Raw genomic sequence first — 17,613 nt, 5'->3', positions numbered from 1 at the left:
AAGCATTCCAGTGCAAGAGAGAATCAATCAGTAGACTCCATGAACACTTTCACAATCTGAGAAAGCTGTACAAGGGGGAATGTCACAACCAACACCTATCACAATCTGAGAAAGCACTCCTGTGCAAGGGGAATTGTCACAATAATCAGACAACAGAGACTCTATCACATCTGGGAAAAGCAAGCCTGTGTGCAAGTGAAAATGTCACATTCAGTAGACATCAGGGACACTATCACAATCAGGGAAAGCACATCTATGCAAGTGAAAATGTCACATTCAGCAGACACCAGGGACACTATCACAATCTGGGAAAGCACATCTGTGCAATTGAAAATGTCACAATCTGGGAAACCACTCCTGTGCACAAGTGGAGTTGTACAGTTAACAGAACCAGAGACACTATCACAATCAGGGAAAGCACATCTATGCAAGTGAAAATGTCACATTCAGCAGACACCAGGGACACTATCACAATCAGGGAAAGCACATCTATGCAAGTGAAAATGTCACATTCAGCAGACACCAGGGACACTATCACAATCTGGGAAAGCACATCTATGCAAGTGAAAATGTCACATTCAGCAGACACCAGGGACACTATCACAATCAGGGAAAGCACATCTATGCAAGTGAAAATGTCACATTCAGCAGACACCAGGGACACTATCACAATCTGGGAAAGCACATCTATGCAAGTGAAAATGTCATATTCAGCAGACACCAGGGACACTATCACAATCAGGGAAAGCACATCTATGCAAGTGAAAATGTCACATTCAGCAGACACCAGGGACACTATCACAATCAGGGAAAGCACATCTATGCAAGTGAAAATGTCACATTCAGCAGACACCATGGACACTATCAGACAATCTTGGAAGGCACTCCTAGGTGCAAGTAAGAATGTCACAATCAACAGACTCCACGGACACTCACAATCTGGGAAAGCATTCTTGTCCAGGGGAGAATGTCACAATCAGCAGACTCCAGCGACACTATCACAATCTGAGAAAGTACTTCTGTGCAAGGGAAATTGTCAAAATAATCGGATAACAGGGACACTATCACAATCTGGGGAAAGGACTCCTGTGCGAGGGAGAATGTCACAATCAGCAGACTGCAGGGACTCTCCAGCAGATGCACTCCTATGGGCAAGTGGAGTGTCGCAGTTAACATACACTAGGGACACTATCACAATCTAGGAAAGCACTCCAGCAGATGCACTCCTATGGGCAAGTGGAGTGTCGCAGTTAACATACACTAGGGACACTATCACAATATAGGAAAGCACTCCAGCAGATGCACTCCTATGGGCAAGTGGAGTGTCGCAGTTAACATACACTAGGGACACTATCACAATCTAGGAAAGCACTCCAGCAGATGCACTCCTATGGGCAAGTGGAGTGTCGCAGTTAACATACACTAGGTACACTACCACTATCTAGGAAAGCACTCCAGCAGATGCACTCCTGTGGGCAAGTGGAGTGTCGCAGTTAACATACACTAGGGACACTATCACAATCTAGGAAAGCACTCCAGCAGATGCATTCCTGTGGGCAAGTGGAGTGTCGCAGTTAACATACACTAGGGACACTATCACAATCTAGGAAAGCACTCCAGCAGATGCACTCCTGTGGGCAAGTGGAGTGTCGCAGTTAACATACACTAGGGACACTATCACAATCTAGGAAAGCACTCCAGCAGATGCACTCCTGCACTCCAAGAATGTCACAATCAGCAGACTGCAGGGACACTATGACAATCACAGAAAGCACTGATGTACAAGGGAGAATGCCACAATCAGCAGATTGCAGGGACACCATCACAATCTGAGAAAGCACTGATATGCAAGGGGGAATGTCACAATCAGCAGATTGCAGGGACACCATCACAATCTGAGAAAGCACTGATATGCAAGGGGGAATGTCACAATCAGCAGATTGCAGGGACACCATCACAATCTGAGAAAGCACTGATATGCAAGGGGGAATGTCACAATCAGCAGATTGCAGGGACACCATCACAATCTGAGAAAGCACTGATATGCAAGGGGGAATGTCACAATCAGCAGACTGCAGGGACACCATCACAATCTGAGAAAGCACTGATATGCAAGGGGGAATGTCACAATCAGCAGATTGCAGGGACACCATCACAATCTGAGAAAGCACTGATATGCAAGGGGGAATGTCACAATCAGCAGACTGCAGGGACACCATCACAATCTGAGAAAGCACTGATATGCAAGGGGGAATGTCACAATCAGCAGACTGCAGGGACACCATCACAATCTGAGAAAGCACTGATATGCAAGGGGGAATGTCACAATCAGCAGACTGCAGGGACACCATCACAATCTGAGAAAGCACTCATGTGCAGGGACAATGTCACAACCAACACCTATCACAATCTGGGGAAAGTATTCGTGTGCAAGGGAGAAAGTCACGATCAACAAACACCAGGGACACCATCATAATCTGAGAAAGCAAACCTGTGCAAGGGGAATTGTCACAATCATCAGACAACAGGGACACTATCACAATCAGTGAAAGCACATCTGTGGAAGTGGAAACGTCACATTCAGCAGACACCAGGGACACTTTCACTATCTTGGAAAGCACTCCTAGGTGCAAGACTACTAAGAATGTCACAATCTACCGGGTCACATATTGTAATGCTCCTCCATGCAGGGAAACATTTTATGATCTTTCCACTTAAGTACTTCTATCTTGTTGTCATGACATATATCCTTGTATTTGTGGTCTGATCATTGGAGTTAAGCTCCAAAATATGTAACTCGGGATTATCCTTGTAGTTGACATGTCATATAACTAATAAGGCAAGTACTGAAACAACAATAAATATATTTGTATATATAATATACATTTACATATAACCTTGGCATGAGATGGATCACCGGCAGTATTCTAGCGAGAGTAAAACAACCATCACGAAAACCAGACCATTAAGGACAGCACTTGTCAGTCCCGAGGGTGTCCTTAATAGAGAGGTTCTACTGTAAAAGCATTTGCCAAGTCTTTATTCATTTCACCCATTATGTCGTTTGACCTCATCAAGTGCAGCACTATAAAGGAGGAACAGTCTATCGCTCACAATTGCAGTCAATAAGCAAAATCTATTCAAAATCGGATGATGTAAGAGTCTGGCACAGTTATATACCGAATCCATCGATGTGGGATGAACGTCGCGTCCTTATCGAATACCTTCAGGAAGCGTATATTTACTCCAGAGGGCACATGGCCAGATATCTCAAAGTCTAAAGCCATCGGACCTAACTCCAGGTGGTATGCCTTCGTCCTATTGGGGATGTTCAACTGAAAGAAACAGGACGTTTTTATAGCAGCAGATGGTCACAATCATTTAAAAGACGCCAAACCTAGGCATTGTTCAGGTTGGCTATAAACGTAAGTTTCCTAAGTCAAAGGGCAGAAACACTCAATTACATGTGTACTAGTTTGATATCTGAGTAATGAAGATTTAAGAATATCAAAGGGGTCTACGGCAGACGAGGTTATAAAATAAGACTACTGCCCTCGTGTCTTGTTCGAGTCATCAGATCGCACAAGTTCTAGAGTTCTTCCTTGCACCCTGAGTTTTTGATGGACCCACTCCAGGGGGGTACAACAATCTCCAATCCCCAACCCCTTTTTCTGGCTTTGTTATCACAACCCCTCATGTCCCTCCCCCAACTTGAATTAGGGAGATATGACTATAGTTTAGTATCTTAGTAACAGAGACTAGTGAATAAGGGATCTATATGGCAGTTGAGATTGCAGTCTGGTACAATTGCTTCTTTGGCATGATTTTTGTAATTTGACGTTTGAGAACACTGTAACAGTTATTGCAATAAATTTTCCCAACTTTTTTTTATTTTCACGAATTTCACTTGTCACAAAAACACAAATCAAAACACACCTAAAAAATTTTCCGATTACAAAACATTGTATGCTGATGTAAGCATTGCATGCAGTTACCTTAAATTTAACTGTTGTTTCTGATCCGCCAAATATTACATGCAGTTACCTTAAATTTAACTGTTGTTTCTAATCCGCCAAACATTACATGCAGTTACCTTAAATTTAACTGTTGTTTCTGATCCGCCAAACATTACATGCAGTTACCTTAAATTTAACTGTTGTTTCTTATCCGCCAATCATTTCATGCAGTTACCTTAAATTTAACTGTTGTTTCTGATCCGCCAAACATTACATGCAGTTACCTTGAATTTAACTGTTGTTTCTGATCCGCCAAACATTACATGCAGTTACCTTAAATTTAACTGTTGTTTCTAATCCGCCAAACATTACACGCAGTTACCTTAAATTTACCTGTTGTTTCTGATCCGCCAAATATTACATGCAGTTACCTTAAATTTAACTGTTGTTTCTGAACCGCCGAATATTTTTTTCAGCGTCCATTTTATACGTTTTTCCTGGACCCACTCCAGGGGGGTACAACAATCTCCAATCCCCAACCCCTTTTTCTGGCTTTGTTATCACAACCCCTCATGTCCCTCCCCCAACTTGAATTAGGGAGATATGACTATAGTTTAGTATCTTAGTAACAGAGACTAGTGAATAAGGGATCTATATGGCAGTTGAGATTGCAGTCTGGTACAATTGCTTCTTTGGCATGATTTTTGTAATTTGACGTTTGAGAACACTGTAACAGTTATTGCAATAAATTTTCCCAACTTTTTTTTATTTTCACGAATTTCACTTGTCACAAAAACACAAATCAAAACACACCTAAAAAATTTTCCGATTACAAAACATTGTATGCTGATGTAAGCATTGCATGCAGTTACCTTAAATTTAACTGTTGTTTCTGATCCGCCAAATATTACATGCAGTTACCTTAAATTTAACTGTTGTTTCTAATCCGCCAAACATTACATGCAGTTACCTTAAATTTAACTGTTGTTTCTGATCCGCCAAACATTACATGCAGTTACCTTAAATTTAACTGTTGTTTCTTATCCGCCAATCATTTCATGCAGTTACCTTAAATTTAACTGTTGTTTCTGATCCGCCAAACATTACATGCAGTTACCTTGAATTTAACTGTTGTTTCTGATCCGCCAAACATTACATGCAGTTACCTTAAATTTAACTGTTGTTTCTAATCCGCCAAACATTACACGCAGTTACCTTAAATTTACCTGTTGTTTCTGATCCGCCAAATATTACATGCAGTTACCTTAAATTTAACTGTTGTTTCTGAACCGCCGAATATTTTTTTCAGCGTCCATTTTATACGTTTTTCCTGGACCCACTCCAGGGGGGTACAACAATCTCCAATCCCCAACCCCTTTTTCTGGCTTTGTTATCACAACCCCTCATGTCCCTCCCCCAACTTGAATTAGGGAGATATGACTATAGTTTAGTATCTTAGTAACAGAGACTAGTGAATAAGGGATCTATATGGCAGTTGAGATTGCAGTCTGGTACAATTGCTTCTTTGGCATGATTTTTGTAATTTGACGTTTGAGAACACTGTAACAGTTATTGCAATAAATTTTCCCAACTTTTTTTTATTTTCACGAATTTCACTTGTCACAAAAACACAAATCAAAACACACCTAAAAAATTTTCCGATTACAAAAAATTGTATGCTGATGTAAGCATTGCATGCAGTTACCTTAAATTTAACTGTTGTTTCTGATCCGCCAAATATTACATGCAGTTACCTTAAATTTAACTGTTGTTTCTAATCCGCCAAACATTACATGCAGTTACCTTAAATTTAACTGTTGTTTCTGATCCGCCAAACATTACATGCAGTTACCTTAAATTTAACTGTTGTTTCTGATCCGCCAAATATTACATGCAGTTACCTTAAATTTAACTGTTGTTTCTGAACCGCCGAATATTTTTTTCAGCGTCCATTTTATACGTTTTTCCTTTTGAATGAATTCAGCCGTCTGGCCAGGTCCAGTCAATTGGGGAATCATACTGAAAGTCAGAATGTGAATAAATTATATATAACGTGTTCAGTTACACAAGGAAGCTCATGGCAATACCAGAAATATCCTGCTGCAGTTGGATATGTGCAATCAGTGTACAATGTATAGTAGCACCTCTCCATTTGGGATACCCTACGGACAAAGAATTGCTGTCCTTTATACAGAGGTATCCTGATTACAGAGGTCAAATTGAACGAAAATGATCAGATTGGAACTAAAATCAGTGTCCTCAATAGAGAGGGTGTCCTGCCTAAAGAGAGGTTTAACTTTATGGTAAATTGGAGTTGAACATGTGTAGTCAGTGTATTGTGTATTCTTAAACTAAATTTTGATTACAACCCTTAAATAAAATTTAATGATAAAACGAAACTATCATACATGTCGTCCAGCGGCCGGGGGTTGAAAAAAGACACCACACCCCTATCGGAGGTATAACAAGTTGAATTTGGTATCAAAATGTTCGTTTGGGTGTCTAGTTTTAGAAAAGTGATATTGTTCTTGCACAACTTCTGCACAAGATACCAAATTAACCCCTTCTGTGCCAAAAGACGGTTGAATTATGGAAACACGTACAATGTATATCACGCTTATTTTCATCAACTTACTTTGTGGTGGCTTTTGGTACTGGTATGACAGCGGACACATTGATCGCATGGGCCTGGGCTGGAATCTCACAGCGAAGTTTTACGATAAGTTCCAGATCTCTGAAAATGGAAATAATTGCTTTTAGTACAAATTCATGCACTCCCTCATTAACCACACTTCAGTCAGTGCCAGACATCTACTTGTGGGCTCTGAGGCTCAGTCAGTGCCACTTGGCTTTTTCAACTGGCCTGAAAAGGGCCAAGTGTAGCCCCGTACTCATTGGTTTTTACAGAAATGTTTCTGGATTACGACGGGGAAAGAATGCAAGGCAATTTGACCCTTTTGGTGCTGGAGAATTCTTGAAAATTGCTCTCCTTTTCACCAGGTCCGGGATGGGCGCGGTCAAATGTCGTTTTCTCTTTGACGCTGCAAGTTTGGGACATGTCATATGGATTCACTGTTGCACAGTACAAAGCGCTAGATAAGAACTTACCTATCATTTCTTGGCACTTCATGAATTCTAGCAATGAGTTCAGTTTTACAAAATGTGAGAATTTTAAAATCGTTTCCAGAGATGTTTCCTTCCAAACAATGCATTCCACTTACTTATTGATATCAGTATCGTCAATAAAATGGAGCACTTTGATTGGCTGGGCTTGGTAGGCCTCCTCCTGATGGGTGTACGTCATTGCAGAAAACTGAAATGGGACGTGAATTTGTGACGAGTGCTGACAAAATGACTCGCAATAGCAATACTTTTTTTGGAGTAAAATACTTCTTAAGAGACACAACACAGCATCAAAGAGCTTTAATAGTTAGAAATAGTTAATGAAATTTCAATCACGTCATCACCACCTGATTCTGATTCTGAAATTTACAGACCTTGCATCATATCAAGGGAGCAAATGTGTAGTTTCTGATAGAATATACAACTCAAATTCTTCAAAATGCTCATTGTGATGCCTTCTGCTAGCATTGGTCACATGTACATGCAAATTCACATGATTAGCCTTCTTGTCCATTGATTGGCCAAGTCCGGAAGGTGCCAATGCAACACAACTGATCAGACACCAGAGCATGTCCTCCAGAACTGCCCATTCCGGGACACCGAGAGATTGTCCACATGGCCATACGGTGCATCATTGGAGCCTTAGCTCTGGGGATCAAGGGAGGAACAAGAGATGACAGCCAGGTTTATAATTGACATAGGCCTGGTTGTGTAGTATAGCCATAAAAATAGAAAATCGAACGCTAAGATGAAACCCATTGATTATCTCATTTATCTTTCCCAAAAGTATCTCCTGTGGAACATCGAAAATAAATCCACCTCTTTGTAAAACAGAAGGCTTTCATGAACACACTGAATTTTTTTTTAGATCATTTTGTCATCTATCCCTGGAAACAAAAATCGACTTTAAAAAAATCTAAACATTTAATACCACGTACTTCTCCTTCTGGTGGGTAGATTAACAACGTTTTGTTTTCCTCAAATTCGTCCAGCTTGACGCAGTCATGAAATGTACAATGGCTAAGGTAGGCCTGGCCCCCATAGGCAATCTGATGGCCCTTGCCTGTCACGAGGTCTTCATTCAGGCCTAGTCTAATGGTGGGGGTACCGTCCAGAAAGCACTTCATCTTCACTTTGCCACTGATCTCACTCCTCACAAGATTCCCCTGAAAGTGAAAGAGATATTTAGTCTGGTAACAACTAACTGGCATCTTCCTATTCAAGCGGGAAAATCAGGTGTCAGTGTTCCCTTCTCCGGCCCTGCACACAAACAGGAGAAGGGCCGGAGAAGCGCAGAGTACCTCTGATTTAACCTTGATGCTCCTTCCCTGAATTGGGCACTGAACCCTGTGCTATACCAGACTTCACTTGAAATATCTTATTGAGCACACCATCTATTTAACTAAGATCTGGTAGACATGCCACATATTTTCTTAAAGGGGTACTATAGGCATCTGTTTGGTAGGTAAGATAACGTTACACAATGCCGCCAATAGAGGCCTCTCCAATCTCAAAGCAAGTCAAAACTATTCACGATTGTACAATGAATATAGTAAGTGCTGAATCTAGACATGACCCAGTCCCCTTACTGTGCATATTAGTCACCCAAAGATGGCCAATTTAACCCTTCTGCTCCTGCCTATAGTCCCCCTTTAAATCGGTTTGATAAGTGACTCATTCGGTGCCTTTTATTTCTGATTTCAGGATTTGCTACAAATAGCTGAAAGCTGCAGCACCTGCCAAAATAGTTGAGTCATTGACTGATCACAGCCCAAGAAGACATCATGTTTTTTGTGCTGGAACAAGAAACTCATCAAATGTTATAGGATTTATCAACTAGATGTCTGCAAGACATATCACATCTATTTAATACATCAAAGTCAAGGCCAACCGCTAGTCAGCATCATCCCATAGCAGGCCTTTGGATCATTTGTAAAATACACTCACATGAGAGTCGTTTAGAAATCACACAAAGGCCTTCTATGGGAGGATGCCAGTCAGACCTAAAGGGTTGCATACTAGAATGCCTTCAGAGGATCCAATTTTCAAAGTGCAGGCACTGGCACTCTTGGTCTTTAACTTGCTTAAGGCACGGGGGATTGTCAAAGTAGCCCCAAATACATTTACATTTGCACTCACCGAGGAATCCACCAAAACAGACAATCGTTCAACCACATCGACAAATATTTCATTCTTACGCTGCTCCTGAAAATGTGAAAAAAACATTTTAGAAAAAGCACCAGAAAATAATCTGAATTTAACTGTGGAAACTAGTTGGTAAACCAGTTGGAAAGTTTAATTCGTGGATCTAACACATAATTTTGGACACTTTGCTCTTTTAAAAAAAGTGACACTTTCCACTACTGTACACTTTTTTCCTTTTATTTCGTTTTAAATTTCGCAGCTCAAGATCGAGAGACAGGCCATACTCGTGATGATGTTTAGGGCCAAGCGGATGTCAAATACACATTAACACTGACAAGTCTTGCTGAAGAACCTAACAAAAGCTTTATAGACAACTGCTGAATATACTGAATCATGAAAGCAGCTTAGCTATCATGCTGTTATTACCTTCACACTCTTAAAAAGAAGGCTTTTGAGGTTCTGAAAAATTTGTTAGGGTTTTTCAGGCAACATAAAATATACACCCTACACACCGGAGAATCAAAATCCTGAACTCTGGGCTTTGTGTGCCAAGTCCAGGTTCTGAGTCATCTGAATTCCAAGTCCCTGAATGGTTTCCACACAAATATGGCTCTTCCACATCATACCTAAATAGGATAGTATTTAACTGACGCTTACATTTGGATCTAGAGATACTGAGCCTGCTATGGACTGATTTCAAGCACTATACATGCTTCCCGAAATTGGTGGCTTGCATTGGAACAAATATTTTCCCCCTTGTCCGCCATTAAAGGCTTTCAAGTGTGTTGGTCAACCATGACTATCTCCTTTGTCTCTCCACCATAAGGCCTAGTTTCCCCTTATGACATCACTATTTCGGACACTCAGCGCCCCATTTCTGGAAAGGTGTATATCTCTGCTTGTATATCTTGCATGTGACGAAGCAAAAGTTCGTAAAGCAAGCATTGACAAAAGCTTTTCACTTATTGTAAACTATCGGACGGAACCTTTAATGAGAAACTTCGACGATCCTGTTTCCCAAGATCCCAAGATCCAAATGCATCAGTTGAATCAGAACTTCATCACGCCTTTAGCAGCAAGGGAGCGCATGATAGAGGGACTCTGAATTCAGGAATACCAGATGACTCGGAACCTGGATTTGGCATGTCATGCCGAGAGTTCCCAGAGTTCAGGATTTTGATTCTCCGGGGTGCCCTACATGTATAACCCCGAAAGGTTTTGACTTTCTGAGAAACCTCAAAGTATTTTTGGTTTCCTTGAAAAACCTCTACGGGTGCATATTTGTGTCGGCTGAAAAACCCTAAAAAGGTTTGTTTTTTTAATTTAAAAAAAAATTTTTAAGAGTGTACCAAGAGGATTGAGCGTAGGAGGGAGGTTTTGTGGATGTAGGTAGCAAGGCATCCTGAACGAAACTGGTTCTTTGGATTAAAACAAACAAACATGACAGAACACGTCCCTACCTGTTCGTGCCTAGGCCTTACTACAGGCTTGTCGGCAGCATTTGGCGGAACGACATTCTTGAACTCCAAGCCGAACTGCCAAGAGAAAAAGCACAGCATGCAGCGTGGTGAAAGGGTCAGAGGAGAGCTGATGCCAACATAAATGGACACGAAGAAAGTGACAACAGGTGATAGAACCCTTTGTCCAGCATGTTGATCAGAAAAGGGAACTGCCTAAAGCTGGGAATTGAATGTACGGTTAATTTGGCTTGACATGCTACGAACTTACACAAGCTTTGACTGAAGGAATAAGGGCTCCAAATCATCATTTCTGCTTAATGCAATTAAACGGTTGAATGCAGTATAACGGTTGAATACAGCGTTTGTTTATTCAAAATTTGAAATTGGAATTGAATTCGTGATTTTTTACAATTTTGTCATTTAGTACGCATTGATTACCCGGGTATAATGCTATTGTGTAGTGCAGACATACATTGTAAGAAACAGAACACACAGCCAGTTCATTTCACTCGCGTGTCAAGTTAATGCACTCGGGCCATGGTTATTTTTGATGACCAGTGGGAAAAATGTAAACAATCTAGATGAATGAACCACACCTTTAAGAATACGGTCCAGAATTAATAGTGTAACATGATGTGGACGTAGTTTTTGTCATACCCACGTACATAATCTGTAAACTACTAGAATTGTATCGGAAATGTGAAATAAAATACTTAATTCTACTCCAACTCATCATTTTGAAATGAATTCAGCAGAAAGATACATATGTATGTGTGCCTTTTTTCCTTCAGATAATACCAAAATATATAAATGAGCATTATACATGTTATATATTTTTGGTAAAACTTGTACCCATTTGAGCCAGCCAAGTGTAAGCTTATATGTAGACACACATGTACAAGTAAAAGCAGCAATTTATTAAGGAACAGCATCCCAGGAGAGAAAAGATGTCCCACTGTTCTATCAAATGATGAGAAAAGAGGGCAATTAAAGTAATACAAGTATATTTTGAGTGTTTAACAAAAACCTACTCGTCCAAATTTTGAAGTAACTTTATAAGTAATGCTACTGGGTTATTTTATAGCATATCATGCATATAAAGTTTTAAAATATTGTCTATCTACAAAGATGATGTTAAGGTTAAACCTTGAAACTCCTTTGGTTTTCAGGGTTTTTTAATTCAATTTATGTTTTCGTCATTTCCACAAAACACGACAGAAGTGACTTACTAGGTTTTTCTTTAACACTCTAGACATGCATCAGCAGTAAACATATGAGAACAGAAGAGATCCCATGCAAAAACCGACATCTCTTTTCTTTAATTAGAGAAATGTTAAAGGGAAATGTATCACATAATCAATGTGAAATAAGAGTGGCAAGTCCAAATAAGCTTGGTTTCGACTACAGTGGGAACCAGCAGCAAATGTGCTGTGAAAAATGCACGGTTTCCCACATTTGCTGCTGGTTCCCACTGTAGTCGAAACCAAGCTTATTTGGACTTGCCACTCTTATTTCACATTGATTATGTGATACATTTCCCTTTAACATTTCTCTAATTAAAGAAAAGAGATGTCGGTTTTTCTTTAACACTCTAGACATGCATCAGCAGTAAACATATGAGAACAGAAGAGATCCCATGCAAAAACCGACATCTCTTTTCTTTAATTAGAGAAATGTTAAAGGGAAATGTATCACATAATCAATGTGAAATAAGAGTGGCAAGTCCAAATAAGCTTGGTTTCGACTACAGTGGGAACCAGCAGCAAATGTGGGAAACCGTGCATTTTTCACAGGCGTTTGATTAATTTCGATGTAAGTTCTACCTGTAGTGCTTGTAACAGACCACAAAGCCTGTGGAATATGGGAACCACCACAGATTCCCGCCAAAGTGGAATCAGCCCTTTAGTCTGAAATTTGGTAGATAGATTGTTTTTGAATGGCCAATACCCCCTGGTACCCCCCCCCCCCCTCCAAAAAGATAGATATGGCCTTTGTCTGCTTTTGCATGAACCCTTCAACTAAAGACAGTTACATTGCAAATCCCTTTGAAATGACACAATGGATAGCCTAAAGAATTTGGTTATTTAAGCAGAGACCTCAACCAAGTGCTACTTGTTGGGCAAAGAATTCATGTGTTTCTTATTTCTTCCTCCCAGGTTTCTGCCTGGCTCTAAGATTCAGACAAGAGACAAACATGAAGCACTTTCACCCAAATAGACATCCTCTTATTTCTTCCTCCCAGGTTTCTGCCTGGCTCTAAGATTCAGACAAGGGACAAACATGAACTAATGAAGCACTTTCACCCAAATAGACATCCTCTTATTTCTTCCTCCCAGGTTTCTGCCTGGCTCTAAGATTCAGACAAGAGACAAACATGAAGCACTTTCACCCAAATAGACATCCTCTTATTTCTTCCTCCCAGGTTTCTGCCTGGCTCTAAGATTCAGACAAGGGACAAACATGAACTAATGAAGCACTTTCACCCAAATAGACATCCTCTTATTTCTTCCTCCCAGGTTTCTGCCTGGCTCTAAGATTCAGACAAGAGACAAACATGAAGCACTTTCACCCAAATACACATCCTCTTATTTCTTCCTCCCAGGTTTCTGCCTGGCTCTAAGATTCAGACAAGGGACAAACATGAACTAATGAAGCACTTTCACCCAAATAGACATCCTCTTATTTCTTCCTCCCAGGTTTCTGCCTGGCTCTAAGATTCAGACAAGGGACAAACATGAACTAATGAAGCACTTTCACCCAAATAGACATCCTCTTATTTCTTCCTCCTAGGTTTCTGCCTGGCTCTAAGATTTAGACAAGGGACAAGCATGAACTAATGAAGCACTTTCACCCAAATAGACATCCTCTTATTTCTTCCTCCCAGGTTTCTGCCTGGCTCTAAGATTCAGACAAGAGACAAACATGAACTAATGAAGCACTTTCACCCAAATAGACATCCTCTTATTTCTTCCTCCAAGGTTTCTGCCTGGCTCTAAGATTCAGACAAGAGACAAACATGAAGCACTTTCACCAAATACACATCCTCTTATTTCTTCCTCCCAAGTTTCTGCCTGGCTCTAAGATTCAGACAAGGGACAAACATGAAGCACTTTCACCCAAATAGACATCCTCTTATTTCTTCCTCCCAGGTTTCTGCCTGGCTCTAAGATTCAGACAAGAGACAAACATGAACTAATGAAGCACTTTCACCCAAATAGACATCCTCTTCATGAATGCATGTTCATGCCATGCACCCAATACTTACCAAGCCACTCGTCATATTATCCGGCGTTCTTGCTGGCCGTATGGCAACCGGATCGCTTTGAATGTAAGACTTGAGTTTTTCAGTGGATGACAACTGGACATAACCATTATCCTGAAATATAAAGCAAATAAACATTCACATTCATCACCAAAGGAGAATTCATGGCATTTGTAACCCAGCACACAAAGTTTACTCTGATCATCTTAGCAGAGAAGTTCTTGTAATAACCGGTCAGGCTGGGGAAAAACAAACCACCGGGTATTTGAACCCAGTAAAATTTCGATATAAAGACAAGACTCCAACTCATGTGCTTTAGACATGCTCCGTGACAAAGAATAGAGAGGAATACTGGCTTGGAATGAATTCTCCAGATTGCCGAGAATCTTCCCAGGCCTTCCAACTTACCGAGCAGACTGCCCTGGATAGTGCTTCTTGAGGCCTGGAAGAATGGCTGCTTCACAAGAAAAACATCCAAACTGTGCGCACGTTGGCAAATTTTCCAAAATAAATTGTGTCCATCTGGTAACATGGACAATATGCCATCATATGCACTAAATTTCGAGGTAAATTAATCAGCAGGTTACTCTGTGGTGCACGCATAAAATCCATCCATGCATATTTCAAAATTTGTTCGCTTTCCATAAGACAAACAAGCAGTGAATTTTTCTCTATATTTGATGCAAATCATGCTTGAAGAACCTTATCACCAGATGAACACAACAATTTTTCATTGAAAGACCCCAACAACACACTTTTTCAAACTTTATCAAATTAACTTTCCTTTCCCAGGACAGGCAAGCTCGGCAAGCTGGAAGACCTGATAAGATGCTCGACAATTTGGGGAATTGATTCTCCAGGGTGAATATGATGTCGACTTACCATGAAATCATCAAGAAGTTCATACAGGAGAATGATATTGGTCCTCAGTGACTCCTCCGATACCAATCCACAGAAGTCTTTACACAAGTGATAAAGCCTGAAATAATGAGTTTTCCATCATGAAACACTCGAGTAAATCATCAGTTTCCGGCGTTTGACTGTTGTTGAGTGTGTAAGGTTGTGGACCTCTTTGAGATCATACAGTAGAACCTCTCTATCAAGGACACCCTCCGGGCAAACAAGTGCTGTCCTTAATAGAGAGGTGTCCTGATTATAGATGCCGATCCATCGTCGTTGTGCGTACATATATCCATCCTTCACAAGTGGAGACTTTAGGACCGATGTTCACCGTCGATAAGTCAGCATGGAATCCAGGTGTAAGCGGCAAGGACTAAACTGAGTAGGGCCTACCTCTGGTCTGATCATGCCATGCTTATATTTACTGAGAAGTCCCAACTTTGGGGAAGGAAACTTCTGAAAGAGAGTTGGCCTGGCCCCTCGGACACCTCTTCAAGATTTAAATAAGAGAATTACGAAACATCTTTTAATACCACATCAATTCTACCGAGTGGACTTTAGTCATTGACAACTATTTCCCCAAAAACAATCCGAACCTCATCTCTTACTACAAAGTGCCTGAAGGGTGCCCTTTTTAGCAGGGGTTTGAAATATCAAGAGGTGGAGAATACAGGGGAGCGTGGCGGCACAACCGTTGAGTGTCCCTGGTTTGATACCCCCCCCCCCCCCCCCAGTTGCCACTTTGAAACAATCAACTGGCCTGAAAATGTCCTTGTCCTTTATTTTGGCTGCCTTTGGTTATCCAGAAACCTGTCTGGATAGGCTGGGTAATACTGTAAAGTGCTTTGACTTTGAGACATTAGATAGTACAGTGAAAAGCGCCATATAAAAACTCACTATCATCATTTTCATCTTTATATTCAAAGCCCCTGGCAATACAGGACAATGAGACATGAAGAATTGTTTATATGTTGTCATGGCATTGCGTCAGCCTTCGAACAGCTGAAAAAATTTAAGCCTGAATTACCTCGTCAACGTCTCTATGACCAAAATAGATGAGACATCCGCTTTGGTTGTGGCGACAAAGTATATAGAATTCCTCTTGATGTGATAGAAGTATACATGGTCTTCACTCTGGAACAAAATCCATATTTATAAAATACTACATACGGTCATGTAATGTGTCTCACCTTTACATAAGGCACAGGACACTTTTTACATTTTGGGATGATGGCTTGACCGATTAAAGGGCTGAAGACATTAGTCAATTCCTTCATTTGATCGATACATGTAGTCTTCAAAACATAGCATCAAACATCAATAAGGAAATTACTAGATCATTATTCATCCCTGTATTCTGGTAGTGACTCTGTCATCAAAAATCACACTAGGATGACTTGTTATGTCTTTCCATTACACTAACAGCATTGGCCACTGTTCTCAGCCAGGACTATTGTTACAGGAACAAAAAGTAGCTTGTTACCTTTTCATATCCCACGATGCACTTTTGTGGAATATTTGAATGGAGGGATTGATGCTCTTTAACTGAAGACCAACATTTAATTCAACTATAATACTCGGGAATGAAAAATGAGATGCCACCAGAGATGACGCGATGCTGAAGAGAGTCTTTATCATATGAAATTATATGAACTTAATGTACGACGCAGGAGTGAATTATGTGCTGGTGTAACTTTCAAAAAATGTTCTCACTGATACAGTGATACAACTGTGCTACTGAGACAATCCAAAGCGGTCTCAAGACTTACCACTAGAGGGAGTAGATGAGTGGACGACTTGCTTTCACTGATTCTTTTCGAGAACACTTCAATTGTATTCTGATGAACATCTGCCCGGTCTGATTTTAAATTATGTAAGGTTTAATGTCGTAAACAATTTATAAGTAAGACAACCGACATAATAATTAGGATCACGATTTGGGTGGTATGGACCACACATGCCACGAAAATGAGGCATTTTTCAGTCAAAGCCAGGCATTTTCTGTCTTCAGCTCACGGAAACAATAGAAAAGGAACTTTTATTCCCTTCGAACAGTGAAGAGCTCCAGGAATCATGGGACCGTACATCTCGGAATGGGACCGTACATCCAACGCCAAGCAATAGCAGACGAAAAACATTTTAAAGGTTTTTTGACTTGCATTTGTCCAATCAACTGACCAATCAGCTAACACAGAGCCAGCAATTGATGTAAATCATTCATAATCGGGTACCAATTGGTCAATAATGCGCAAAACCGTACCATCGGCATATCCGGGACTGAAGTTCCTAAGTGTCTTATTGATAATTTATACTGTAGGCCTATACCTCCATGGTTAATTGGTTAGAATGCCTAGGCCGTACAACAGGAAGTTTAATAGTAGCCTATTGTTGGCCTCCCAAATTTAATCGAGTGTATTCACTTTCTATCTCTTTTAAAAGCCTTTGACTTTGGCCTTGGCCTTGGTTGGGCTTTGCCTTTGGCCGAGGGCGAGGGGGGATGTTTGGCAGCAGTTTAGTTTGACTGGAATGGAGCAGAGTTTGCTACGAAGTCCAAGTCGAAGTAACGAAACAGCCAGGTGACATTGCTAGACTGCGTCCCTGCCACACTACAGGTTCATGATGAAATGGATACATTTTTTGTGAAAAAGAGCTTCTCCTCGAGAAGAAAGGGCAAATAATTCTGCTATCATTTTGACATTTTCCGTGTTTATTTTTTGAAAGCGGAAGTGATGAACATACGGGCATTTGGGAATTGTGGGATAGATAT

General features: G+C 40.6%; 1 protein-coding gene across 2 annotated transcripts; it reads right to left on the bottom strand.

Moving 5' to 3' along the window:
• Positions 1-2,847: 2,847 nt before the first annotated feature.
• LOC135485702 (uncharacterized) lies at positions 2,848-17,564 on the bottom strand. Of its 2 annotated transcripts, XM_064768094.1 has the most exons (12): positions 17,479-17,564; positions 16,616-16,704; positions 15,874-15,980; positions 14,829-14,925; positions 13,950-14,060; positions 10,685-10,759; positions 9,219-9,284; positions 8,018-8,245; positions 7,178-7,269; positions 6,592-6,690; positions 5,858-5,975; positions 2,848-3,335 (listed from the first exon to the last, which is right to left on the bottom strand). In XM_064768094.1, the coding sequence occupies exons 1-12, from the start codon at positions 17,534-17,536 to the stop codon at positions 3,141-3,143; spliced, it is 1,335 nt and encodes a 444-aa protein (XP_064624164.1). In that variant the 5' UTR covers positions 17,537-17,564; the 3' UTR covers positions 2,848-3,140. The 2 variants fall into 2 exon arrangements, with proteins under 2 accessions (XP_064624164.1, XP_064624165.1); XM_064768095.1 differs by lacking the exon at positions 10,685-10,759.
• Positions 17,565-17,613: the final 49 nt, after the last annotated feature.

This window comes from Lineus longissimus, chromosome 3, assembly GCF_910592395.1.
Source record: "Lineus longissimus chromosome 3, tnLinLong1.2, whole genome shotgun sequence".
NCBI classification, from domain to species: Eukaryota; Metazoa; Nemertea; class Pilidiophora; order Heteronemertea; family Lineidae; genus Lineus; species Lineus longissimus.
The sequence above is the reverse complement of the archived record's forward strand: the minus strand, read 5'-3'. Positions and strand labels throughout refer to the sequence as shown.